This window comes from Leptodactylus fuscus, chromosome 6, assembly GCF_031893055.1.
Source record: "Leptodactylus fuscus isolate aLepFus1 chromosome 6, aLepFus1.hap2, whole genome shotgun sequence".
NCBI classification, from domain to species: Eukaryota; Metazoa; Chordata; class Amphibia; order Anura; family Leptodactylidae; genus Leptodactylus; species Leptodactylus fuscus.
In genome coordinates, this window is record NC_134270.1 from 29,567,223 (window position 1) to 29,594,840 (window position 27,618).

At 45.3% G+C, this 27,618-nt stretch overlaps 1 protein-coding gene across 6 annotated transcripts in view; it reads left to right on the plus strand.

Moving 5' to 3' along the window:
- The window catches only part of SAMD11 (sterile alpha motif domain containing 11), a 130,229-nt gene that overhangs the window by 87,005 nt on the left and 15,606 nt on the right, over positions 1–27,618 (plus strand). For all 6 annotated transcript variants that reach the window (XM_075279664.1, XM_075279665.1, XM_075279666.1 and 3 more), the window contains 3 exons: positions 9,101–9,193; positions 16,411–16,572; positions 21,998–22,148. In XM_075279664.1, the coding sequence (XP_075135765.1) occupies positions 9,101–9,193; positions 16,411–16,572; positions 21,998–22,148 (406 nt within the window). The remainder of the gene's footprint in view (positions 1–9,100; positions 9,194–16,410; positions 16,573–21,997; positions 22,149–27,618) is intronic.

A 27,618-nucleotide genomic window follows, 5' to 3' on the forward strand; every position in this document is an offset into this window, starting at 1 on the left:
ACTAAGAATGCTTAGCAAGGCCGGGTCTGTAGTCATACCTGGGCTACCAAAGCCAATCCCCCCTTGGAGATATCACTATATGATCACAGTGGATAGTATTGCATTTGGTACAAGCTCAGGACGACCGCTATAAACTAAGAATTGGATAGAAAGGATAATTCCAGTCAATGCAAGTAGATTTTCTTCCCAGACATTCGCTCTCCCTACTTTGTATTCTACAAGAGATATAGGGCGGTATTATGATATACGATGCCCACGTTAAAGTGACCCGCATGTATGGGTGTGATTATTGTGGCAATTGGGTAGCAGACCGTTAATATACAGATCCAGCAGCTGACAGGCTGGCGGCTTCATGTTCAGGTTTGATTGTCAGCTCTTCAGCTTGATGAGGACTTGTATGGATGGGCAGCTCATATCTGTGTGCAGTCAGCGTGACAGGAATTCAGGATTCACCTGGCTCCTGTATATGCAGCTGCACGGCAGGCCATGAAAACCTCAGCTCGCTGCACACAAGAAAGTGAAGCGGAGACACGCTGACAGGGGTGAAGTTGGCTGTGAAAAATTGAGACAGAGCGAGTGGTAAAAGGAGACAGTCACAGCAGGAAGAGCGAAAGGCAGAATTAGAGCGTGGGCTGCACGGAGAAGGTCTGTGGTCCACGCACCAATAAAGTTTTTGTAGGACAAAGTAATTGAGCAACACGAGAGACAGGATTGTGTGTGGCGAGTCATAATAGATGCCAGGAAGAAGGTCTCCAAGATCTTGCAAGATTAGACAGTTGCAGCGGATGGCCCTGGCCTCCATAATGGGATGGGATTGGCGCAGACAGCAGACATGTACGTGGGGACTTGTCTTGTGGTTACATCTCAGTGGTTTGCATGGCTTTCAAGGTGTTGCTTTGGTAGACTGACTGTATATACAGCAGGACTCGTCATGACGTTGCCTGTCTCTCTGAAGCCCTCTTCAGGTTGGTAGATGAATAGGAACTTGGTGGAGCTCTATGGCAATGTCTTACTTTGGATTACTTGCCCCGTCGTCTTGCAGGCCGTAGTAAGATGGACCTTTGATGTGCTTTGCTGTCCGTAGTGTATGACAAATATGGGTCTTCAATATTCTCATGACTTCCGTCCTTCCTTAGAACTGTTATAGCTCATATTTGTCTATTAGCAAAATTGATGAACGAAAGTGAAATCTAAGTCCCATCAGTATTTGGTGTGACCGCCCTTTGGAGGAGAAGTCCTAGAAGTGATGATATGGCCCCCACAAAGTCCTGATCTCAACATCATCCAGTCTGTCTGGGATTACCGGAAGAGACAGAAGGATTGGAGCAAGCCGACATCCACAGAAGATCTGGGCTTAGTCCTCCAAGATGGCGGGAACAACCTCCCTGCCGAGATCCTTCAAAAAACTGTCTATGAGTGTGTCTAGAAGAAGTGATGGAAGGCAAAGGTCACACCAAATATTGATGAGATTTAGATTTCTCTTTTATTTATACACTTAATTAACTATTAAAACTTCTAAATGTGAAAGCATTCTTACGTTGTAACCGTCCCCTTGCCTAAAACTTTTGCACTTCACTATAGTTTGTATATCATTTATCAAAACCACCCAGGCTTCCATAGTGTCCCTGCTCTTACAGTAAAGAATCCTTGTCAATGGTGGCAGTGCAACTTGCTGTTCTATCCGCCTAAAGGATGACCCCATTAAGAGATGTCAGTACTATCCAATATCAGTATATTTACAAAGTCACCTCTTCCCCAAACAGAATAATCCCAAGTTTTGAGTCTTGATTCTGTAGCCCACCCATTACCTTGAATTACCTTGGTCACCCTCCTCTGCACCCAACTATGTCCCTTGTATGCACAGGTACCCAAAATTGTACACAATATTCCACGTGTGGTCTGTCTAGTGATTTATATAGAGGTAAAACTATGTTCCTGACACAAGTATCTATGCCTCTTTTGATTCATCCCATGATTTTATTTGCCTTGGCAGCAGCTGCCTGGCACTGGTTGCTAAAGTTAAGTTTACTGTCCACAAATATCCCCATGGTGTTGTGACTTAAATACCTCCTTAGTGTAACGTCTATCCTCATCTAGAGCGCTGCGGATTAGATAAAAGCCTGGGCCAAAGTACTTCACAAATGTAGTATAGGTGACTTATTAGCTATTTCATGATATATATACTGAACTGGACAATGTGTGAAATATTCTATGGATTAGGGAGACATTTTGCTGTCTATAACCCCTTTATTGGGCCCAGCTCAGGTCTACTTGTTCTTGTCTTGCCCACGTTCTCTAACCGTCTTAGGCCCCATCCACATCTGTGTTCGGGTTTCCCCGCTTGGGGACCCCCTGAATGGAAACCTATATGCATTAAGAAGAAGTTACCTAAGGAAACACGCGGACCCCATAGACGATAATGGGGTCCATGTGGTTTCCGCTCAACTTCGGTCCAGCACTTTTCTCTCTGCATGTTTCGTGCAGAAACTATACGAACCCCATTATAGTCTACGGGGTCCGTGTGGTTTCCTTAGGTAACCACTTTTTAATTCATTTAGGTTTCCGTGCGGACTCCACGAACAGAAACCCAAACGTAGATGTGAATGTTGCCTCAGTGGTGACCACCTCTTTTCTTGATCAATTGCCAATGGATAAACCCATGAATGCCAGAAATTTATACGTTCTGAAAGCGTGCCACGATTTCCTTATTGTGGCCGGATTATGTTCTGGTCATACCTTGTCTGTCTAAGAAATAAGGAAATCACGGCGGGGTCAAGTTCCCGTATTCATGGTCATCCAATGGCAACCGATCAAGACAACAGATGACGCCACTAAGATGGTTAGAGGAAATCTTTAAAACTGCAAAATTTTGAATTATTTATATTTGCAAAAATGTTTCACTATTACTTGGCTACATGGGAAGAATATGCAAATCTGTCTCCCAAGATGTAAACAGAGGCACTGTCTCCCTGTTGACATCTTGGGAGACAGATTTGCATATTCTTCCCATGTTCCCTTGCAGTGTAGCAACTATGGCTGTATAAGTCTCCACACACCTGAAAAGGTGGTCTCTCCCTAAGGAGTGACATTATCCCCATAATCTATTACTTGTCTACAAATTTGATGATGCTCATGGGAAACCTATATGGTATGTTTAGTCCCTTGCCCAGGGTTCGTCCCCTGCGCCCCATCTCTACAATTATTATTATTATTATTATATCCTCTCCTCCACTTGCGCTGTCTGCCTTCTCCTATGGCTTTCTTTCCACCCCCTCCTCTCCTCTTCCTTGGTCCTCATGAAGAAGACAGTTTGAAAGCTTTCCGCTTTGCTCTGGGCAGAGTCTCGGCTCTTGGAGCCAATCAGTGGCAGCTCTTCAGCCCCAGTGGGGCTCGGCAAACATTAGATCAATAAGTTATTAGCACCATTCTGTCAGCTGTAATGTGGAGATTGATTGTGCGGGAGCCCTGGTTTGCTGGCTGCCACTTCCCCAGCCTGATGAAGATGACAGATTAAGGGAATAAGAGAAAGGAATTAAGAAGTCTGTGCCGTCAGATGTGTCACGGACAGGAGACGCGGTGGCCCCACTGATCTGTGGCTCATGCCAAGCTCTGGAGTGTGCACTTTGGGGCGCTTAACACAGTGATGGGCTCAGTGGCATAGCTCTGTAAAGTCAGTGTGGTTAAGTGCTGCCTCATTAGCTGGGCACAGGCTCGATGTGCCGCTGCCGCCTTCTAATGCTTGCTCCCGCAGCTGTGTTTGCCCTGCAGGTTGCTCCTTAATAGCACAGAGAGCTCCATAGAGAGCGCAAGGAAAGGAAACACGGTTGTAAAAAGAAACAGGCAGTGAGCGGAAGGAGAGAGGCGGCGGAGTTTAGATCAAGGGGAAAAAAATGAAAAAGGATACGGGAATTGAAGGAGACGAGAAAAATAAAAAGCACAAACAGAAATTGTATGTGGAAGGAATAATGAACACGGCCAATAGGAGGATTGCGTATGTCACCGCCGACTGGGTAATTAGTACAGAATTGTCTGATGAAATAATGTAACGAGGCTGGACCTAAAAAATCATTACCAGGAGGATCATTGGGATGAAAAATGATGGCTCTCATTGAGATTGTAGCATGATATTACCCAATGGCATGCCATGGTCCGACTACCAAGGATGAGTAAACCAGGTCAATTTTCTCCTAGTTGTAGCCGACTCTGACTCCTGCTCTGATTCCGACTCCTTCATAAAAGCAGACAGCCAGAATCATTCAGAAGCAGTAAAGATCCTAAGCCTTCTGGATCTCAGTCCACTCTTCCTTTTTGTAAAACGGCCACCAGCTTCTCACTGAGCCTTGGTAGTCTAAGTCATTTCCCTTACTCTGGGGAGATCCATCCACCAGCAGGGGTTATAGCCTTGACCACTAAAGCACAGTGTACATAGAGTAGTCTGAGACACTTCCCCTTGATCTTGGATGGACCAATCAATAGCAGGGGGAGTATCTCAGACTACCAAAGCACAGTGTACATAGAGTAGTCTGAGACCCTTCCCCTTGATCTTGGATGGAACAATCAAGAGCAGGGGGAGTGTCCCAGACCACTAAAGCACAGTGTACATAGAGTAGTCTGAGACCCTTCCCCTTGATCTTGGATGGACCAATCAAGAGCAGGGGGAGTGTCTCAGACTACCAAAGCACAGTGTACATGGAGTAGTCTAAGAAGAAGATGGTCATATTCCATGAAGAGAGGACTTGGAATCAGAGGAACCACGCCAGAAGGATTTAGAGAAGGCCACCAGGCATGTTGCCTCCAAAGTGCAGCTGTTCATCTGGAATTGGTAATATCAGGGTCCCCAATAGACTTTGTTCTGGGCACATACGCTCATTGTTTTATGGCATTTCTAAATTTCTATTCTGGCATATAAAGTAATATCCTTATTAAAAAAAAAAAAATATATATATATATATATATATATATATATATATATATATAGTGCAAAAGAGATTCGTTGCTGCTTCACAAATGGCAAGAACCAGTTTCTCGCCATTTCCGTCCAAGTCTGGAGTAGGCACGTCCCTTGGAGAGGTTTATCCCTAATTGAACGCTTTCCCGTATCTGCAATCTGTGCTCCAACCTTTGGCTTATCTCGCAGGCAGCCATAAGGCTTACGCAGTAACAAACACAGAGCAAAGCAGCACAACAGCCTCTCATAGGGCTCAGTGTGAGCATTATTCATCTATGGATGGCACGCGGCGCTCATGGGCAACGTGCGCGGAGATATACATCTAATGAAGAAAAATAATAAAGAAGATATTTTACAGTTTTACCCCAGACAGAGCAATTTCCTCTAAAAAGTCAGCAGTAAATATATTTTAAGTTCTGGGATAAATTCTGCTAAGCCATTTCTAGGTCATATCTGTTTTTGGGAGACCTTGCTAGTGAAAAGTAATGTGACCGTGATGATATCTCCTACGGGATTAAGGGTGGATTCACACAGGGTGGATTTGTCGGAGAAATTTCTACAATGAAAAATAAGATCCGTTTATCTAAATGGGGTGGAACGAAACGGTTGCAAAAAATTATTCTGTAACAAATTTGATACTACCGAATTTCCCACCACCCCCGTTCCTCTGTCTTCTGGATGCCCTGCCGGGCTCTTGTTTCTGGCCCCTTTCAGCATCACTTTTCCAATTTCTTGAGGACCAGGCAACATCAGAATGGGGGTATTTGGGGGATATATCTTTTTGAGGGGTTGTCTTTGGATTGGACATAGAGTAGTCTGCTTACACTATAATATTGATGACCTATCATTAGAGTAGACTGTTAGATTGGTAAAGTTTGAAACATGGGACCTCCACCGATCAGCTGCTTAGATGAGCTCCACTTCCTCTTCTCAGGCCAGTGACATCACATCTATTGGTCACATTTGCTCAATCCCAATCAAATGAATGGCGCTAAGCTGCAATACCAAACACAGCCACTCTTCAGTGTACGGCGCTGTTCTTGATAAGCAGTGAGAATGCAAATACTACAGCTGATCTGTGAGGGTTCCGGTGTCAGACCCCCACTCATGTGATGTTGATGACCATGGTTAAGGATTGGTGACCAATTTCATAGTCATAGAAGCTCCCGTTAAGAGATAGCATTACATTATGGTTATGAAATCAGATAATTTGATATCACGGTTGACATTTTTCAATATCCATATCGTTTTGCTCCATCTCCCCGAGATATTTTGTTTCCGCCGTAAGATGGCGTAATGTTGTGAGTAAACGCGGGATCTCAGCTGCCCTCTAATCCCACATTGCTGGCCTCCTAAACATACTCATGTGGCAATGCATGGGCCAATTCAATAAATCATAGAGTAGAGATCTGGGACAGTGCTGCTCATAGCTGAGCCAGAGCCTACCCCTATCCCACACACATCTGCTCGACTGCAAGCCAATAAACACAAGCTGTTAGGAGACCGCAGAGCGGGAATGTGCACACATCAAGGTGTGCGGTGATCATATGTGGCAGTACAGTCAATGCAAAAATACATATAGTCTGCAATAATATTCGCTAACCCCTCTATTTAACCCAGTGAATACTGGACAACTTAACCAACATATAGAACAGTTCAGCTTTCCTATGTAAATGCAAAATATACTATATATAGAAATAATATCACTCAGTATATACTGGATAGCTATGCCAATATATATGGAACAATATGGCGATCCTATGTAACATACATATAGATAGAAATAATATAATCCGCCATTTTTACCCAGTGATGGACAGCTATACCAATATATAGGACTATACAGCCAAGCTATCTCTGTGCTGAAGAACAATGGCGTAGTAAAGTTAATGCTGAAAGCCCGACTATGGTTCCTATGGGTAGGACCCAAATACCAAAAACAACCACTAACCCCCAGCCAGCCATTTTTGAGGGTATGAGAGCTTGTTTGGTCACCCGGCCTACATAGTTGACCCTATGTATAGTCAAGTTGACCCTATGTATGGTCACCCTTATGTATTAGGGCTCATGCATAGGCCGGATTTATTTTCCATATAATGTCAAAATATGGACCCATTCATTACTGCAAAAAAATAAAATGGAGTAGGGATTTTTGTGGCTGTTTTTGTGGCTTGTTCTACTTATAGGGTCTGTGATAAAAACGGACAGCACATGTTCCATTTTCACGGGCCTTGCTAGGAATCCGCTGTATTGGGGTTGGGGATTAGTTATAGTGGTCCACCCTTTGGTTTTGGTGTGGGGATGACCCTAACTTATGTCTTTCAAATGGGGTGCATTTCGCACAGGGTGCCCACTTTTATCCTAGGGGCTATGTATACAGAGTCCACCTTATAAACCCAATGGGCTATGCCTGTATACAATGACTTATCATTCTAGTAGCACAATGTTGCGGTTATATTAGAAGGAACTATTTGGCTACATGGAACATTTGTTCAGTTTTGTATTGCGGCCACGAAGATTTATGGGTTTTTTTGTGGGTTCTCGTCTACGTCCTATGACCCCACTGTCTCCCCATATCTGGGAAATGTTCCCATTGACACCGTTCTTATGCCTATGGCCTGGAAATGATGGCAGTTCTTCATAATTGTGCCGCCTCTATGACAGGTCAGATCTAGAGCTTGTGCCTATTTTAGAAGCGTCTTTAGTATTAGAAGCATTCATCATGAGCCGCGCTAGAATACGTCGCAGCCACTGTTCAGATTAATGGCATTCTTCTATAGCGGCAGAACCCGTCCCTGCGCCGTGTGCGCGGCGGCGGTGGAGGGAAGCGTCTCTGTTTATGTTCGTCAGGAGCGGGTGACTGTGTCTGTGTGTGGGTAGCTTCTGGCGCACTCTTCAAGCCTGTAGGTTCCTGCCCTTCCTTGTCTGTAACGTTCCTGGCAGGAGCACACGCTGAAGGTTGAATGGCGACTTGCCAGTGTTTGTGTTTGCAGAATTCGTGACCGAGCACACTGTCTGTGACTTTGTACAAACTTTGCCTGTGCTTGTTTGTCTGCCCTTTATGCCGCAACAGAACTTTACGAGACGCATGCTGTAGACATGGCCAAATATAGCTTGCCAGCTGCCTTTTTTTTTTTTTCGTAACGTTTAACCTCAAGCCTCCTGTGGCGATGGTAGTCGTAGCCCTATGAATGAGTAATCTTGGAAGAGGGAGGCTGCACGTAAGGAGTTAATTTTTCTTGACCCCCCGAAACAATAAGCACAATTGGCGTAAATCTAGTAATTGTGGAAAGAGCGTCTTCATTTATGCAGAGACAGGAAGACGTTGTAATTGGCGTGCAGCGAGCGCCGCTCATGCACAGCGAGCCCTTTCTCTGACGGTAGCGTGCTCCTGGAAGATGCTGCATCTATTCTATAACAAGCTCTTGATAGATGAGAATTTGAAGCTTCCAATGACAGCCTGCCTCTTCCTTCCTGCCGTGTGCAGCAGTATCAGGCTCCCAGCCTCCCCCAGCCACATAATAGGAGGGTATTGATTGGAAATCTGTGCAGGGGGACGCTGTAATTGTATATTAGATATTTGCGTTGGCTTGCAGAGCTTCACTAATGCAAAAGAGTCTGACGTTTCCGTAGCATCCGCAAGCAGAAGGGCAGAGAAGTGGAAGAGACAGGCAGGCAGAGGAGGCGAGACAGTCACGAAGGCAGAGAGACAGCCAAGGAGACGAGCAGGGAGCGCAGGGAATACTTAGACCAGGCGGCTCAGGGCTCTTGTAGAAGCATTTGGAAAGGGGCTGAGGAGAATCTCAAGCTTCTTTGTAGTTGTTCAGCACCAGGGTTTGGAAACACACAGGGGACAGATGATGAATCTCAGTAAGAATAACCTGCGTTTAATATTTTTATGGCTCTAAATCATTTCATTGATCCCCTCCTTGGGTGAGCTCAGGCTGATGTACCACACTGGGGGGGTATCGGAAATCACTGTTGTCTTAGCGGGTTCCCTTGCACCGGGGGGGTTGATCGTCTTAGGCATTTTTCTGTCATTTTTTATTCTTTTAACCCTTTACCCGTCCCCGTAAAACCTAACGCTGCGTATTTGTCAAGACTTTATCTTATATTCTCTTTTTTTTTTGCTGTTCTTTTTTTTTCTTCCAGATGACTTTTTAGGCAAGAAGCGAGAATGCTCTCCCAACAGTAACAGCGAGTGCCCACTGGAAAGCAAGAAAGCCAGAAGCGAGTCTCCGAAGGGTAAGTGGCACCCCGCGTGCTTCCTTAAAGCTGATTGCAAGTCGGGGTGGGGGTAAGGAGAGGGGGGGGGGGCTGTATAGCTTGCGGAGGGGCGGGGATGGAAGGAGGGAGAGTTGTCAAGGTGATGTGTTTGTGGAGTGTCAAAGTGTAACAGGAGGGAGGAGGAGAAGGGCTACGGAGTGGATAAAAATGCCTCATTAGCCCACCCTTTCATTGCTATCAGGGACATCACTCCTCTGTGCCCTAATGATTTGCTCTGCATGCAGATGGGTGTTAATGAGGCGGCTAAAACTTTACATGATGTCAGCCCAGACATTAAGCCGTGATCCAATCCATTCCGAGCTGCCAACAGGAGACTGGATGAGGACGGGCAGTGTCAGATTGAAAGGGCTCTTGGCAGCTGCTGCGCTGAATGCGTATGGGTCTATGGGCGAATTCGCCGCCGCTTCCTACCCCGCAATCTTATTTAGCTTATTTACATCTTATTAAGACTCTATTCATGAGATATCCGCATCGATTCATCCATAAGGGACAAGGGCTGGAAACTTTCCGGGTTTGAAATTCAACTTTTTGGATCTCTTGCCCTTTATGGTTATTATTTTTTTTTATAGGATAGGCATAGATGGAGCACCGTAGTTCTAAACTTGCAAAGACGGGTGTATAGTTTTGTGAAAGATTCATTGTTTTGGGCTTAGGAGTCCAATGGGCGGTCCAGAGCACCCACTGGACTCCTAAGCTGCAGATAAGTTTGAGTTTTAGAACAATAAATGGCAAGTTATAGGGGATATTTTTCCCATAAAACTATATATAAATCTACTCAGCTCGTCCTCCTCTATAACTTGATCGGACTGTATGTTTAATGTGACGGGCTCCCTTTAAATTTGTGGATGGGATGCAGAGGACTCTATTAGTACATTCTCTAGTGTTATCCAGTATATGCCAAAGATATCTATAGCACGGGGTTCATTCTTGCCTGTATATAGTACCAGATCACTCCCTAACATGATGGGAGTATTCTTCTGTATTGTATCTGAAGCACCTCTAAATATGCCATATATACTACAACATTGTATAAGCTTCTATCAGTTCTTAAAGGGAGTTTACACCTCCCAAATAGTTCACAAGATGTTGGACAGTAGGGTCCATTAATGATATCATTAGACATAGTGTTGTTTCGGACTAAAGTACATTCAAGATGTCCTTGCCATAGTATTGGTTTTCATGGATAGTCCTCTCCATTCACACCCAGTGCCACCTAAACTGCCTGACGGATGCCTTCCTCCTGAGCCGACTTGGTAAATCAAGGCTTGTGTATTTGGCAATGGTTTGGCGTCTGACGCATGCGCGGTAGGATCTGTTTTCTCTTGTCCTACATCCTCAGCAGTACTGCGCCTGTACCGGACTCTGAACCACTGGCACATACACAAGACTTGGTCTGAGAGCCATGGTTGGGTTGGTATGCTGGGCTCTTGTGACCCCAACCTATGTATATGCGGGGTTGAGTTGGTATGCTGGGTTCTTATGACCCCAACTTATGTATCTGCGGGGTTGGGTTGGTATGCTGGGCTCTTGTGACCCCAACTTATGTATCTGCGGGGTTGGGTTGGTATGCTGGGCTCTTGTGATCCCAACCTATCTATCTGCAGGGTTGGGTTGGTATGCTTGGCTCTTGTGATCCCAATCTACCTATCTGCGGGGTTGGGTTGGTATGCTGGGCTCTTATGACCCCAACCTATCTATCTGCAGAGTTGGGTTGGTATGCTGGGCTCCTATGACCCCAACCTATCTATCTGCGGGGTTGGGTTGGTACGCTCGGCTCTTGTGACCCTAACCTATCTATCTGCAGGACTGGGTTGGTATACCAAGTTCTGGTACAGACTCCCTTTAATGTCCAACCCCCAGCAATTCCGATCTGTAACAATCCTGATTTTTCCTCATTCTAAAAATTTCCCTTACTGACCCATGGCGTTGGGATATTCGGGGAACGCGCATGCCTAAGACGGCACAGTAGATAATTACACTGCGCTCAGAGCCGGGCTGAAAAAAAAATGTAGATGAAAAAACATAGCAATTAATTCTCTAAGCTTCTGTTCACGCTACCAAACAAAATTAATCAGAAATAATTAGTGTTTTTATTTTTGGAGTCTCTGTAGATTCCTTCCTTTGTTTTGAGGTCTCCTTGAATCTTTCTCATTATAAGACAGCCCTGGCACAATGAACCTGGTTGGTGGCCTTGAAATGTTTGACGTTAACCCCTTTACTGCCCCACCACTATCGATTGCCATTGTCTACCGTATTTCAGTTTACAGAGTTAGCCTGGCTCAGTGTGGATAGTACCATGACCGAGTCAGCTCTGCTACATCTACATTGTGTGAAGTTGTCTTCTTTGGTTTTCTTTACCTCTAGTTACCTAATAGAAATTGCATTTTACGAGGTCATGTGACCAATTACCATGAACTTTAGAAACCATTTGGACAATTTCACCATGTTAGTAGCCAGGTAGTATAAGACTCGTATAAATATTAATAGACAACAATGCAAAAAGTTGAGCCCCAGTGGAAAACTCAGCTCTGTTCACCTGAGTGGGGTTGCTTTGGCAGGAAACACTTGGACTTTTGCAGACTCCATTCTAATGAATGGGATGACTGCAGAAATTTCTGCTACAAATCTGCCCAGTAGGAATGCACCCTGAGGCGCAACGTCGACCGACTCCTGGGATTTGTCCAGCCCTACATTAAGCATTCAGTTTTAACTAGGCTATTCCTTTGGGGAATAAGATTTCCAGGTAAGGGATAGTGAACACATTACAGACATGTAGTCATACTGAAAATAGTCACAGTCCTTAAAGGGGAACGTTCGGCACCTCCATTGTTACCAGCGCAGATGTTATGTAAACTCTCTAATGTCAAGTGGGGGGAGTTAAGCAGAAGCAAGCAAGGGGATGTGATTCAAGGTTCTGATACTGTTCTCCTCTGATTCAAGTTTTGGGTCACATTGCTTACTTGGTCCTGCCTGACTCCACCCACTTGACTTCAGAGAGTCACATTAGTATATCAGGCACCAAAACTAACTGCACTGATTGCTCAGGAACCATGGTAGACAGAGAAAAAAATCCAATGCATCCAAATCAGCGGTGCCTATTGAAGGATGGCTCAGTGGTTAGCACTGGAGTCCCAGGTTCGAATCCGTCCAAAGACAACAACTGCAAGGAGTTTGTTCGTCCATGTTGGTGTGTACTCCAGTTTCGTCCCTACGGTCCGAAGGATGTAGATTTCCCCTATATGGGACACGGATTGTCAATGTCTACAGAATATGTTGGCGCTATAGAAATAAACAAAAATAAATGCAAAGGGCTGGAGCTGATGTAGGCAGTGAAAGATCCTCGCTAACATATAGGCAAATTGCCCTTTTAATGCACTTATTGTTATGTATGCTCCTTTGTTTGTCCAGTTCTTCCTGGTGAGTTGAATAGAATGCTATAAATACAGTAAAGACTGACACCTAGAGCAATGGGAATGTTAATCTGCATAAATCCGACATGGCTGACTTCACACAAGAGGATAGCTCAGGGATTTGCCCGTGTTGTGGTGCAGGAGACATATGTTAGGTTATTAGCTATCTAACGATTCCCTCGGAGAGGTCTCCAGCACTCGATAACATATTGTAAGATAAGTAGTTTGGCTATCTGTCCACTCTACGACCCATTCACCCTTTCCAGCTGCCGGGAAGGCTGCAGCGCTGCCGCTAATTGGCTGCCGCTTCCGTCAGTCACCAGATAATTGCAAGTCAGGGGGGATATAAGACAGACAGACAGATGCCGCTGTCTGGTGCCTCCATCGCCTTTCTGGTGCCTCTTGGAGATTTGGCTGGATCAATGTCCAGTCTTTGGCCATATTAGCCGGTAATGACCAGAGCAGACACAGGAAAGCTGCAGCGAGCGTGGTATTAGCGAGGGCTGAGTGCATCTAAAGCTCCAGATCAGGTTTTGTCTGGCCTTCTTGGTAATTGGAGACCCCTGTCTTGGCGTTTTCTCTTTTTTTTTTCTAATCCAGGACTATGAGCAGATTATAGTGTTAGCCGTATACTTCAGATCTATCCGCCATTGTGTAATCTCTGTAAATAACATTCAGTGACTACTAAGACGTGGCTGGAGGTTTTATCTGCATACTATATGTGTTGTCGCCTTCTGATTCCTTCATTCTCTTATATATAATGTTACAACAAAGAAAATGACATAGAAAAACTCTGTTTGGCCATGGTAAGGTCTCCAACCGATCTCACTCCTGTGATACTACAACGCCCAGCATTCTCTGATAGATATCTGGGAAAGGAATATGTGTATAACTCCTGCTTGTAGGAAAAGATAGGAGAACTTGCTCTAGCACCACCTTTATAGTGAGGGGAACTTGCTCTAGCGCCACCTTTATAGTGAGGGAACTGACTTCTTTGTTAGCCGGATGCTATGCGGACAGTATAAAGCCCCTTGGTCCTCCAGCGGTGGTCACTAGCCATAGCCCACCCCCACAAGATGATACGACAGCTCAATGGCCAGGTATAGGCTGGTCACACACATTAGACTGATGTCAGCCAAAGCCCCGATTTTGTTGGTTCTGGCAGATCATCTATTGTGTAAGGGGGCCCCATCTGGAAGATTTTGGGAGAGATAAGGATCCGACATTTAGATACCAACCCATTATAGTGGATTTATTCCCATTTGCCAATTCAAAACTGAGCATGCATGTGTATGAGGAGGCCAGAAGACATAGCTGTTGGCCATATTCAGCTATCCTATCTAAGGTGCATGACCAGCCTTAGTCATGTCAGGGATTGCCAGTAAATATTGGTCCCATGGTGTTTGCCTCCTCTTAAAGGGGATCTACCGCAAAAAGTATGCCTGACCACTGACGCCCTGACCGATCTCGAGAATGAGCGGTCCTGTGCACTCATGTTGGCCACAGCCAGGCTGAATGGTGATGGTGTTGGATGGCGCTCACCTAGGATTCAGTGGGAGTGCTTGAGATAGCTGAAGTAAAGCACTCCGAACTCTTCAGCGCTCCAATTGAAGTGGATGGGAGCACCATCTACTACTAACTAACGCAGGCCCAGAGGTTAGGGTCACCTGTGTTTTCCTTTTGTGAATGGGTGCCTCTGTTGCTGTTTTTGTCAATATGCAAATGAGCTATTTGGAGCAATGACGGAGCTCCCATTGCACCCAGAAGGTTAGTGGTAACACCCCATTACTCCAAAGAGCTCATATCGGCAGCGATTCACAAAGGGACATCACTGTGTGCTTCCGTGACTCTAACCTATCTCTCATCAGGGCTGGGGATATACTGGGATCTGGGGACAGACTCCCTTTACTGTCCTTTATTCTCCTACGTTTCTTCTCTGAGCAGCTTCTGATTACTTTATAAAGGCTCGGAGCTTTGTAGCCTTCAGACTCGCTTTTTATTCATTGTGCAATCCTTGTCGAAAGTCTCTTTCACTTGGTGAATCATTTTACGCTTTTTAGAGAGTAGTCGTCTCCTTTGTTTGTTGTTTTCGTGCCCTGGAAGCGTCACGCTCCTGTCTTTATGAATGTAATTGCGTTTTCTTTCCCCCAAGGCTGGCTCTGCCTATTTCCAGAAAGGTCAGTGTGTAGCGCGTGTGCAGGTGACGGCACGCTATAAATATACATGCAGGGGCGTCAGGAGAGGCCTCGCTGTCTATGTACCCAGGTGTGCATCAACATTGTTGGGCCGGTAGGAAATGAGGGCTCTGGTGCAGGTGTGACCCTGGAGAATATTGTGTTATCTCTTGTATCGGGGATGGACAAATTATTATTAATTAGATTTTAGGAACTATGGCCAAACCACGAGCCCGCTTCATGATATATTAGCAGACAGGCAATAAAAGCTCCCATGCACATTAACAAAAAGTCCGCCACATAGGATAACTTTTTAGATATGTCGCCCAACCTTGATCTTTTTGTTTTTTTTGCTAGAGCTGTGTATACTTTGGTAACTTATCTGCAAATGGTGGAAAGGATAAAGCTCATCTTTCAGAGAGCCTGAAGGAACCATCATGGGCACCCCTCACGACTTGTTTGTGCAGATACTTTGACCTATGAGGTCATACCTATGGGATGATATTACAGTATATTTGCCTAGGTGGCAGGACACTATCATAGCATGGATTTTTGCGTGTCAAGATACATGCCCTCAGGACAGTGAAGTCGGAGTTGTGACCAATTTTGGGCAGAAAAAAAAGTTACTGACTCCAACTCTGGCTTCAAAATAAAATGATAATATCACTCTTTAAGGAGACATCACCTTCTCAGGCGTATGGAGTCTTACAAAAGCATACAGTGCCTCTGCTTTCCCCTAGAGGGCAGCAAGCAGAGGCACTGTTTTCCTATCTACATCTTGGAAAACAGATTTGCATATTTTTCCCATAATCCCCCAGTAGAGCGGAAAAGGCTTTTGTAAGACTCCGTACACCTGAGAAGGTGATAAGATAAGATAAGATATTCCTTTAATAGTCCCACAATGGGGAAATTTCAGTGATACAGTTTCATAGATGGTACAGTAGTATATAACAAGAGAGAAACACATAGAAGCTCATGGCAGATAGAGAAATCCTAGGAATCATAGCAACTAAAAAATAAAGAAACACAGACATACTGCAGGATCATTTAGTTCTCTGTGCGGATTGATGTTAATAATAATAATTATAATAATAATACAGCCGACTTGGTGATCTCTCCTTAAGGAGTGATATTACCCCAGTAAAGGGGTTATCTGATTTCTAAGATTGATGGCCTATCTGATCGGCGGGTTGGCTGGCAGATGGTTCCTGCTTTGGTCAACTGTACAGGGCCGCTTCTGATGCTTGTAATATACACAACATGGGGCCAAAAGCAAAAAAAAAACTCCAGTCCCTGTATAGTGGCCAGATGGTGGTACTGCAGCTCAGGGGACCTAAGCTGCAGTAACAGTGCCCAGCCACCATATAGGGCACGGTGCCAACTGCTTCCAGCCCGGTTCGATGATATGAGCATCAGCACCATACAACTGATAGATGCGGGGTCCATCTGTCAGCCCCCTGCAATCAGATATTCATGGTCTATCCATAAGGATCAAAAACATGGAGCACAAGCCACAGGGTTATAGTTATACATGCAATTTGTCTCCTTTTTTATGGCCAAAAATTACATTTAATTTTCTTTTCTGCCACAGAAAACTCCCAGACTCCTTTGCTGGAGGAGCCATTGGCTCAAATGACCCCCGAGGAGCACTACAGACGTATGATGTCAGCACTTAACGAACACGGTAGTTTCGAGGAGCAACAGCAACGGCTGTACCAACTGGCTAACACCATGGCGGTACCTACCCACAGCGGTAAGCATGAGGACCTCTGATGAAATGTATATCTGTGTGCCGTTTATTTCCTGCAATGAGCCCAGGTCGCAAAGGAGTTTTGCTCCTGAGCGCCGGGCCCCATACACAGGCCTGTGACAATACAAGGGAATATGTATAGGGCCACCTGCAAAAAAAAAAAAATCATTGCTACATCCCCTTTATTCTCCGGATAAGTGGGGTCCCACTGATGACAAATGATGGCATATCCTAGCTATGCTTTGCCATCACTTTATGGGATTAACCCTTTCATTACCTCTTCCGTTTTAACAGGAACGGAAACGTTCAACCACAAACGCTCTTCTCCTTTCCTCTGATTTATGGATTTGTTACACCGTGAGATCTTGTAGGCGTGCTTGAACATTTGAGGATATTGATACAGAAGAGCGTATCCATAGGCACGCCGGTGGAAGGCGCAGTCACTTAAAGTCACCGCAGCTGTTTTCACAGGGATGAGGCTGAGATTCTGAGCACAGATTTTAATAAATCAAGGCCACAGCTCCGCTAACCCGTTAGGGCTTTGATTTATTAAAATCATTACTCTCAGTCGTGACGGAGAGTCAAGGGGTGGCCTTGATTTATTAAAATGTACCAGCCTGAGGGTGGGGGAAGGGACTTCAGATAGTGACTGATTCCCTGATAACAATCGCACTTCCTCGGCATTACAGAGAGACCTGCAATGATAGATCATCTTATTAATAATGATATCGGTAATACTGTATATAATAATACAATAATATCCTATATTCTAAATAAATTAAGTGGAATAAAATGTATGTAAATAGCAAATAAATATAGAAAATTTGAATTTCTATTGATGTAAAGCCCCCTAGTGGACACTTTTGCATAAAAAAATTTAAAAAGTGGAGTAAGCTATATATAAGCTATGTCATAGAAATACGCATCCACCATAGCGTAAAAATATAATTTATTCATTCAGCGTATTGCTCCTTCGAAACCTTTGTTCTCCCGACTCGAAATATGGATCTATAGGAAAGGTCATTCCGTTTACTCGTGTCCCCTGTCTAAATAACTATTCCTCCTGCTGGATACGGTAGGATCCAGCAGAGGGAGTATTTCGTTATACAGATGACTGGGTGGATCTTTACTAGCGTGCGTTTCCATGTAGTAGGGGAGAGGATACCTATAAGATAGTGGGATTGCACGCTGTCAGGTGGCGGAGGCTGAATTTCCAGTTTTTCGAAGATTTATACGATTTTTAAGGTTTGCCTATTTTGGCGTCAGACAGTTTGCTGTGCATGGCCTCCTAGGAGAAGGCAGATTATCATCTCATCGGGACGCAGCGATATCCCTGAGGCAGGTTTGATAAATGCCATTCTCATGCATATTGTGTCAGATGACAGGACGGCTGGCGCCACTCCGTGTACGTACTGAGTGCATTTTAATATATACCTGTACATGGCGACTACTAGGAGATATCAATAATTAAAAGTGCTTTGTGCGGGATAGGGGAGTACATTAGGAATCACTTTATAGGGTGAGGCAATATCTGAAGCGTGGCCTCTGGTCTCTCTTCCCATCAATCGTGATACAAATGCAGATCCATGAAGATTTTTATCTCTGCTTTCTCCTGTCTAATATTAATCCTGCCTTCTGATCCTGGCTTTACCCGTAGCCTCCTGGGCTTAAAGTGTCACTCCATGTGATGTTTCCAGCTGTCAGAGAGGCGGCCTGCCTTCTGCACATTCAGAGGCGGCGGGGGCCTGAGTCAGGGCACCACATCCGGGCCTGTCACTGATAGCGAGCGAGTCAAGCGACATGTCAGCGGACGTTACAGGAATGCTGCAAGGATTTCATTAGAAGACGCGCTTACCTGGGGTCCGTTGATTTATTATACAGAATAGGATCCGACATTAAAGAGGATGTAGGATAGGAAGTAAAATAATAATAATAACAAAGTAACATCTTATATCAGGCTATACAATGCACTACATGATATATTGTAGGCCCCTTGCTCACTGTATTTGTTTTCTATATACTGGACTGTATACTGACCCATTGCACATCGGCCTTTTTCAAAACTATAGCAGGTCTTAGGCCTAATTTATAGGCCGAGACCCTTCCAAGGGGGCCCTCGGTTCTGTCGTATATAGAGCAGGCCCTATCCTGCTTTGTGCCATCGAAACAGAACGGATTGAAAGCTGCCATAGAGGTGAGAGTATCACGGATGGCACAATCTATCTCAAAGGGCACTCGGTCGTGTGCATGGGGCCTTGTTTCTGTCCATCTTAGTGGTTAAGGGTCCAGGTGAGGAATTTGGTGTGGAATTTCAGCGCTGAAAAAAAAGCCTCCCATTGAAGTCAATAGGTTCCTTTTTCTGCTGGAACCCATTGAAGTCAATGGGAGGCTTTTTTTTCAGCGCTGAAATTCCACACCAAATTCCTCACCATTTTCCTCCGTGTGGATGGACCCTTAGTATCGTCTATTCTATTGCTAGGGTCCGTAAAAACCACGGGCGGCATACAGATGCTGTCCGTTCTATTTTCGTGGACCTTATAGTTGTGTACATGGAACGTTAAAGCTTTCTAAAATGTCCTGGAAAAGCTGGGTGACAACCATTATGGCCGGTCATCCATCTTTTTAGCCAATTGCACACGTTTCTATCACTTAGTGAATACAAATGCCTGTTCTTCATTTATCAGGACAGTCATTTATTTCACTTACCTGCGGCGCGGAACATCACGTTCCGTATCTTGTCGTATTTTCACCCAGCACAGAGTGGTACATGCTGTTATCTTACATTATGTAGCACGGCATCCTTCCCACTGCGCCTTCCTCCTTGTCATTTTCCTGTGCACACTTGCTCTCTGGCACTTGGCGCTGCCCTCAGTGACCATGCTGCCACTCTGCGCTGACAGAGGAAGCTGTGGTTGTGCATGCAGGTCATTCCGAAGAGAATAGGAGACGTGATGTGGGTTAGAAGGACTGACTTTTAAAGGGACATCGCCTGAAGCCATATCTAAAATTACTCTGCACTTAAATGCAGTCTGTTGTTCCCTGTTATCAGCCCTTTAGTGTTGTCTGACCATAATATCACTGACGTTCTCATTTTGTACCCCGCTTGTGTTGACTATACCTCTCGCCGTCACATTTCAGAGGGTTAATAATAAGCTGCCAAGACCACAAGGTAGAGCTAAATGTAAACCCCATACCGCGACCACACGCTGTGAAGAATGGCTACACAATTTTACCGATAAATCGTCTGAAGATTCGCCACCACATGTGGGCACGGTTTGGATGTTTGCGCTCAGATGCAACATGTTCCCACCATGATAGCCTTTCTAATTTAGGTTTAGTGCTCCTTTAAGTTATCCGTGGCAGACCAACCGCGGTAGGGGGTCCCCATCTCTTAAGTTGCTTTGTGCACGGATATTGGTTACATCAAACATAGCACAGACATGTGAGTACGTTTTCAGCAGATATCTTGTGGCAGTTGCTAGGAAAGGGATGTGGTACTTTAAGATCCTGCGACATCCAAATGTAAATTTGATTATTATCTCTTGGTGGTCAGACAATTTTAGCTTGCAGACAATTCCGGCTTCTTTTGCATTCGCTGATGCCCCCCTTCCCCCCTCCTATCGCTGTGGCTTGCGCTCCTAAAGCCGCCAGCTCTGACAGGCTATGACACCCCCATGACTGCCAAGCGCTGCAGCTGGGAAGCCCCCCCAGGCTGAACTGCCATATCTCATCTACACAGTGCATCTCACAGATCGCTCAGGATCCAGCTACACAGTTGGTAACCTGGAGCCTCAGACTCCAGGATCTGCGGCAGGCAGACATAGCCCGACTCAAAGCAGTACCTCCAGGCGACAAGATCCGCACCCCTAAGAAGGCAATTAACCAAGCCGCGTTAATTGTGTCTGGGCATCTCTACCGCTAATGATCATTGATTGCGCTGCCTCCTCATTGTCATTACACAGTCCATAGCAGATGAATGAATGCAATACATTATACAGAGTGACAGATGTACCATAAATGTGTGTCCGTATTATCTATCATCAGCTTTACCATTTCGCGACTAAAATACACAATGTCGCACTACTGCATTGCAGCTAATGCTATTGAACGCGGTTACGTACTGACCAGCAAGTTACCATAACCTGACAATTTCTCTGTGATCGCATTTATTACCAGGAGGTTGGGACTCACGTATCATAAGATCACAATTTCACGCCACAACACGGTGATGGTGAATGTAGCTCCATTGTGACCTGCAAGTTTCTCTAACCTTGCTGGATTTCTGTGCAACTACATTCGCTATCATTAGATTAGGACTACGCGGTGACTTGTACTTGTATATCATAAGATCACACTTTCACGCTATTACACTGCAACGCAGCACCTTGAGCATGAATGTGGTCCTATTGTACCTGCACGTTGCTGTGACCAATGCCAACCATGCCAGGGCTCTGATCAACCATATTCACTATTATTAGTCGTGATTGCACGGCATAAGTCGCTGTATAGTCCTAGCCTTAGTTGCCTCTACTAGTATGATATGTACCACAATTCTGTGTAGCCCTAGCCTAGCACTAGTGAAATGCGAGTACTTGCTGCCCGGGCGACAATTAAGACTCACACGATGAAGCGAGCTGTAGTCGTCCGCCTAATATTTGTCCAGTCGGATCCTGACACAGAGCAGGTTTTATTCACATTTCTTCCATCTCAGGCTGCTGTGCCTGGAAAATCACTTTTATTCAGTCGCTTCGCACGTTTTTTCCATTGCCAAAATTAGGATGTGTTCCTGAAGAAAGGCGCAGTAATCCTGGCCTTACAAACTTAGGCGAGGAAGGACCCCGGGGTGCTTTGTGTTGGTTCCCAAGATGGAAAACAACTTTTGGTATACGGATTTCTCCAGCCAGTAGAAGTGTTACCGGCAATACTTAGAAGACGTAATACATAGATAGCGAACGCAACGTAAAGAACACGACGTTGTCTGGAACTATAATGCCCTCTTCTTCTTTTTTTTTTTTTACTTGGGGAAGAGGAACTTGGTCCGCCCCTCACAACCCCCCACCCCGGGGGTGACTCAGCGCCGTATGTTTTCGAGTTAAAGGCATGACTAGTTCCAATGGCAGAAAAACATGTGGTTTTGATTGCTTCGTTCTGAGAGAAGGAGCGAAAAGGGGAGAAAGAAACCGCCAAAGAAGGGAGGATAGAGAAGTGAGTAAAAGAGGTCAAGAGATGGAGAGAGAGGCTGATAAGGAGCAGGATGATCCCTGCGAGCAGCCAGGTAATGCCCCCACACGCTGGGATGAGGGAGGTAGGTGGGGAAGGAAGGAGGACGGATTACTCAAGGATATCTTTGTCAGGAGACGACTTGAGAATAGTTTGCAGCACTCCAGGGTATTTCAGCTTGACACAGTTTCCGCTCTTCTTTTGGCAGATCTGCTCCGGGCACGACAAGAAGTGGCAGCTGCTGTGGTGCGAAACCCAGGAGCGATGGAAGCTCACATACCCACCTCCAGTAACTCCTCAAGTCAGAGGAGGAAGCAAGGCCTGCCGCAGCATCGGGACACCTCCCACTTCACTGACAGGTAGCGTATGACCCATGGGGGTGACACTGTGCAACCGGAAGAGATTACATTATATGTGTCCATTGTGTGACATTTATTACTATATTAGGATTATTTTTAAATTATCACTTTTATGGGGGTTTTACCTAATTGCAAATACTGCAATGATGGTGAGAAAACATAAGGGGTTGTGTAAATAAAATTACATTTGTGGGGTTCAGCAGGATATGGAGGGAAGCATTATTTATGGATAATGATGGATCTCTTGGGACAAGGAGCGTACCATGTACCTCCTGACCCCAGTGCAAAATCTGTAACCGGACCCCCACCTATCTGTGGTCTTATTATGCTGTAGAGAGGTCTTTGAGCCCCCCTCAGTCTCCAGGGTCTGGTAGTGATTGTCACACCATATTGCAACGTCCATGCTCGGCTTACTGTGCTCTCTTACACAGGATGTCGCCCTAGCCCAATATTTATGGGAGATGTTAAGGATTAGGAAACTATAACTGATTTGCTCCCAAAACATCGCCACACCTGTCCATGGGTCATATCTGGTACTGCAGCTCAGGTCCCTTGTAATGAATAAGGCTGAGCAGCCATAACATACACAACTTGTGGACACGTATGGCAGCCATATTTTTCTCCTCCTGGACAAACCCTTTAAATATCTTGATCATAGTAAAGTAACCTGGCTCTCGGGGTACATCCTTGTTTACCCCTTCAGGCTCTGCCCCTGCATAAACTGATTATGTTCCTCCTACAGTATTTGATGTCAATATGTCCAAGTCCCACTCTCTCTTTGTCTTCCCGAATATGACAGGTCAGCGGTACATAGACCCTACACATCCCCCGTCTTAGGGCCCATATCTCTGGAATTAGAGCAAACCATGCAAATCTTTGCCAGTATTGGCTTTTGATCTTCTCGAACAGATTTTGTGCTTGTGGCTTTTGTGTCACCTAATATCTAAAATAGAGGTTGTTAAGTAGTAGGCGAACACAAGTTCAGGCTCATTTCCTGATAGCGTCTTATCCAGCAATTATGTGACAACCTGTGCAAACATTGTGGGACCTTGTGCTAGCGAAATAACATGACAGATTGAAAGGTTACTTATGTGTGAAAGTGAGTAAGAAACGCTGTGTGGGCAGCAGTCTTGACGCACGGCACACCGAGAGTGGGATTGTGCAAACTTCCACATATAGGTGTCTTATATAGCGCCTCCTCAAGTATGCACGGGACTAGATTTAGGTCATCGGAACAAGTCCTAGCTAGAAGTACAAGCTCTAGAAATGAACAGCATGTAATGGCAAATGTATGCTACGATGGGTTGTTTCACCAAGACCCCCTCTTTTAAAAATGAAGGCAATACCGATCAGATGATTGCCAAAAATTTCCAGCCCCCGCCAGTATTGGTTCCTACAGATCCAGCCAAGTTCACCTTAGAAGCAATACTACTAGGGGAGAAAAGTATGGCATGGTAAAGAGGACCTTTCACCACTTCCACCAACTTGCTCTCTTTTCTTTCACTAATATCCACCCATCCACTCATTCCTGCACCGTTGGAATTTTCTCTCTAGCCCCCACCATTCCTGAACAATAAGTGCAGTTAGTTTTGGTGCCTGACTCTCTTATGTGAAGTGGGTGGTGTCAGACAGGAGCATACAAGGGGCATGATTCATAGCTCCAAACAGCTGGACTGCCTTTCAGGGTCAATGCACAAAGAGTTTTAGGGCGCGGATTCTGACGCAGAATCTGAGCGGAAAAAGGAACCCATTGAAGTCAATGGGAGGCTTTTTTTCTGCGTGGATTCCATATGCATTGCCCGTGTGATTGTATGAATCACACCCCCTTGCCTAGACCTTAACTCCACCCACTTGACACTGGGAAGTCTAGTTAATGTATCAGGCATCAAAACTAAGAGCACTTATTGAATGGTGGGGGCTAGAGAAAACATTATAACTGCGCTGGAATCGGTGGAAAGGCACCCATTAAGAATAAAACTCAAGTTGGTGAAGGTGGTTTAAGGTGGTCTTCAAGTATGGGGAAGAACAGGAGACAAGAGCCCCCAAGCAATCTTATCTCTACCGTCTGTACCGTGGTTGGTGGATAAATGTGGTTTGTGAGGAGAACAAAGTGCAAGTTATGAAGTATTGGAGATATATTTTCCATTACATTGCTGCATCCTTGGCCAGTCCAATAATATGCTGAACTGTAGACATATATTCTACTTAAAGGGGTTTATGGGTCTACTTCGGCTTGTCGGGTAGTGACATCATGTCCATTGGTCCCTTAGCCATGCTTCAGCTGAGTCCTTTTGAAATTAATGAGTTGCAATACCAAGCGCGGCCACTATACATTCTGCGATGCTGTGCTTGTATTTATAGCCCAGTTTTCAATGGGGTGAAGATGTTCATCAACAATCTCTATCTAAGAACCTCTCGAACCATGTTCTTCCATATACATAACTGATAATGTGTTCTATTGTTTGGATGTGGAACCACCTGCGTAGGGCATGGCCAGGGAAGGCTGGGCCGCTCACTTGCACAATCCTTTAAGTGTTTAGATGGATCTACAGATTGTTAATCTCAGTTTATTTTCCACTTTTCTGTAATTGTCGTTTCTGGCTTCGCTGCCCTTTTCTTTCTTTTCTTTCCTCTTATGTAGTCTGTGTTGTCACACAGGGATTGTTGGTTCCTAAGCGAGATTGGAAGGCTTTAAGATGTTAATCTGTCTCCTTGGAAAGACGACTAGGCTTATAGCTCTGGAAGGATGTGTAGGATCAGCCTCGGCAGTAGGATTGCATTAAGTATGACAGTGTTGTGGGAACACAAGTGAGCGAAGGGGCTTGCACTTTGGCTAACCCTTCCCATCATGGGGAAAGCTGCAGACACAGACACGCCAGTTGTGGGGATTGCATGGTTCCTGTCCAGCATAACTCCAGGAAAACCTCCCAACCTCTGTGTGGCCTGGAAGTCTTCCAGGGAAGTCAGAGGAATAGATGAAGAAAGCATGTTTGGGTGGGGGAGAGAGCAAGAGAGAAGGGAGCAAGTGTGTCTGAGGAGTAAGATCTGGCTCCGACCTGCACTTTCCATCTGGAAGGGAGCGAGGCCTTCTCTGTGCTCCAGACTTGAGAAGGGGAATGCAATGGTTGTTTATCACCAGATAAAGGATCATTGTCTGGGCCTCGCTGGATCTTCTGCCGTTGATGCTGGCAGAGGACTAGTAAATAACGGCTCATTCCAGTAAGGAGGCGGGAGAGTCCTGGGGCTTTCTATAGGATCAGTGTTTGGCAAACAAAAACTGTGGTTGTTTTTCTTCTGTCTGGTGTAGACTTGACAGGGTGGGATTATCCAGCTCCCGGAGGGGCCTGTTGCCAGACAATTTTTTCCCCTAACTTAATAGCAAGACGAGCCTGAAACTCTTGTGACTGTCATCCAGGAGACTGGCGGGGCTTATGGCTGTCTGAATGTCATCTGTCAACCAGGTCCAGTCAGTCCTTCTCATTGGTGACAGAAAAATTGTGAAGAATGTACTGAAGGAACCTGCCCAGGCGCCCTCAAAAGGGCATCAGTAGGCCAAAAAATTGGTGTATTAGGTATTAGTGCCTAATGCACCTGTCTTCTGGCACTAGACGCATCTATTTTTGGCCAAATTTTTGCCTGTCCTTTATTATTTGTATTCCCATCTCAGACGTTATGCCCCAAATATTCAATAAATGTAGGTCCTACTTCTCGAGAACAGGGGTCCCCTGAACCCCATTTTTCAGATGCTGTAAATAAGATAATCCTTTAATAGTCCCACAGTGAGGAAATTTCAGTAGCATAGTAATACAGATACAGGATAATACACAGTAATATATTACAGACGTAGACACACATATGCTGAGAATAGAAGATATACTAGGAGTCCATAGCAGCTAAGGAAGAGAAGAAAGAAGGAAGACTTCAGGATCATTTAGTTCTCTTTGCGGAGTGATATTCGCTTGGACTGATATAGATTATACAGCCTGATCGTGGTTGGGAGGAAGGACCTGCGATAGCTCCTTCTCACACTTGGGGTGGAGCAGACGGTCACTTACAGTGCTGCCAAGTCCCATCAAGGTCTCATACATGGGGTGGGATTTGTTCTCCCGCATGGAGGTCACCACAGACAGTATCCTTCTGTCACCCACCACCTGTACTGGGTCCAGGGGGCTCCCCAGGACAGAGCTGGCCCTTCTGATCAGCCTGTCAAGTCTATTTCTGTCCCTGGTTGATATACTTCTCCCCCAGTAGGTCACACCTAAAAAGATGGCTGAAGCAACCACAGAGTTGAAAAAGGCCCTAAGAAGTGGCCCCTGGACTCCGAAGGCCCTCAGCCTCCTGAGCAGGTAGAGCCTGCTGGGGCCCTTTCTGTGCAGCGTCTCCAGGTGATCAGCCCAGTCTAGTTTATTATTGAAGACCACACCCAGGTACTTATAGGTCTCGACTATCTCAATGCCTGTCCCTTGGATCTCCACTGGGATCGGAGCACTTCTACGTTTACTAAAGTCCACCACCATCGCCTTGGTCTTCCCAGCATTAATCCTGAGGTGGTCCCGCTGGCACCATTCAACAAAGTCCCGGTTTAAGTCTCTATATTCCCTGTAAATGGAGAAGCAAAAATGAAACTGCTACTCTGTCCATTCACTTTTATGGCAGTGCACGAGATCCTGGACCCGCGTCTATCAGACATTAATGGATATACTATAAATGCCCGAGATGGGAGTGCCCCTTTAAGCAGTGTGTACGTTTTTGACGTGTTTATTACAGTTCACAGTCAGTTCCTGGCACAAAGCTTTGGCGTAAAAGATCCCCGTAAACACTTGGTGAGAACTGAGACTGACAATGTTGAAGGCATTCTGGCACGTTGAGGTGCAAGTGCCGACGAGCCAAATTTATATTTATATAATGATGCACGCCGGATTAGTAAATCACGCTAAATGAAAACCAAGTTGTCACAAAAACAACATGCGCAATAAAAGACAGAAATAATAAATTGCCCCGATCGTGCTAGAAATGTGTATTTCTCAGAGCTCTCGATGTGCCTAAATGCTCAGTGCGTCGTTGCATTTCAGCTACGAATTGCATGTAAATCTGGACACTAGGTGGCAGTGTTCTACAAAAGGAGCCTGGATGTAATATCACAGCAGATGCGGAAGGAAATCAATATATATGTGTGGTATATATAATTCTTATTATAGGCACTTAATCATCCATTGAGTCAGCTCTCATATAGAGTCACGGCCATTATCTATGTGGTTGGAAGGGGTTAAAGTCAAGATGAAGCCGGCTAGCCTGGAGCACATAGCTGGAGCTGACAGAATCTCACCCCCCTCTTTCTCCATTCCCAGTTCCCTCCCTCAGGCAGGGTGCGTGAGTGGAAGGTAGATTTATGGCAGCCGGAGATAGAGGGAATTGCAAGGGGTTGGAGAAGGCTTGGCATGGGGTTAGGATTCCATCCCATCTTCCTGTG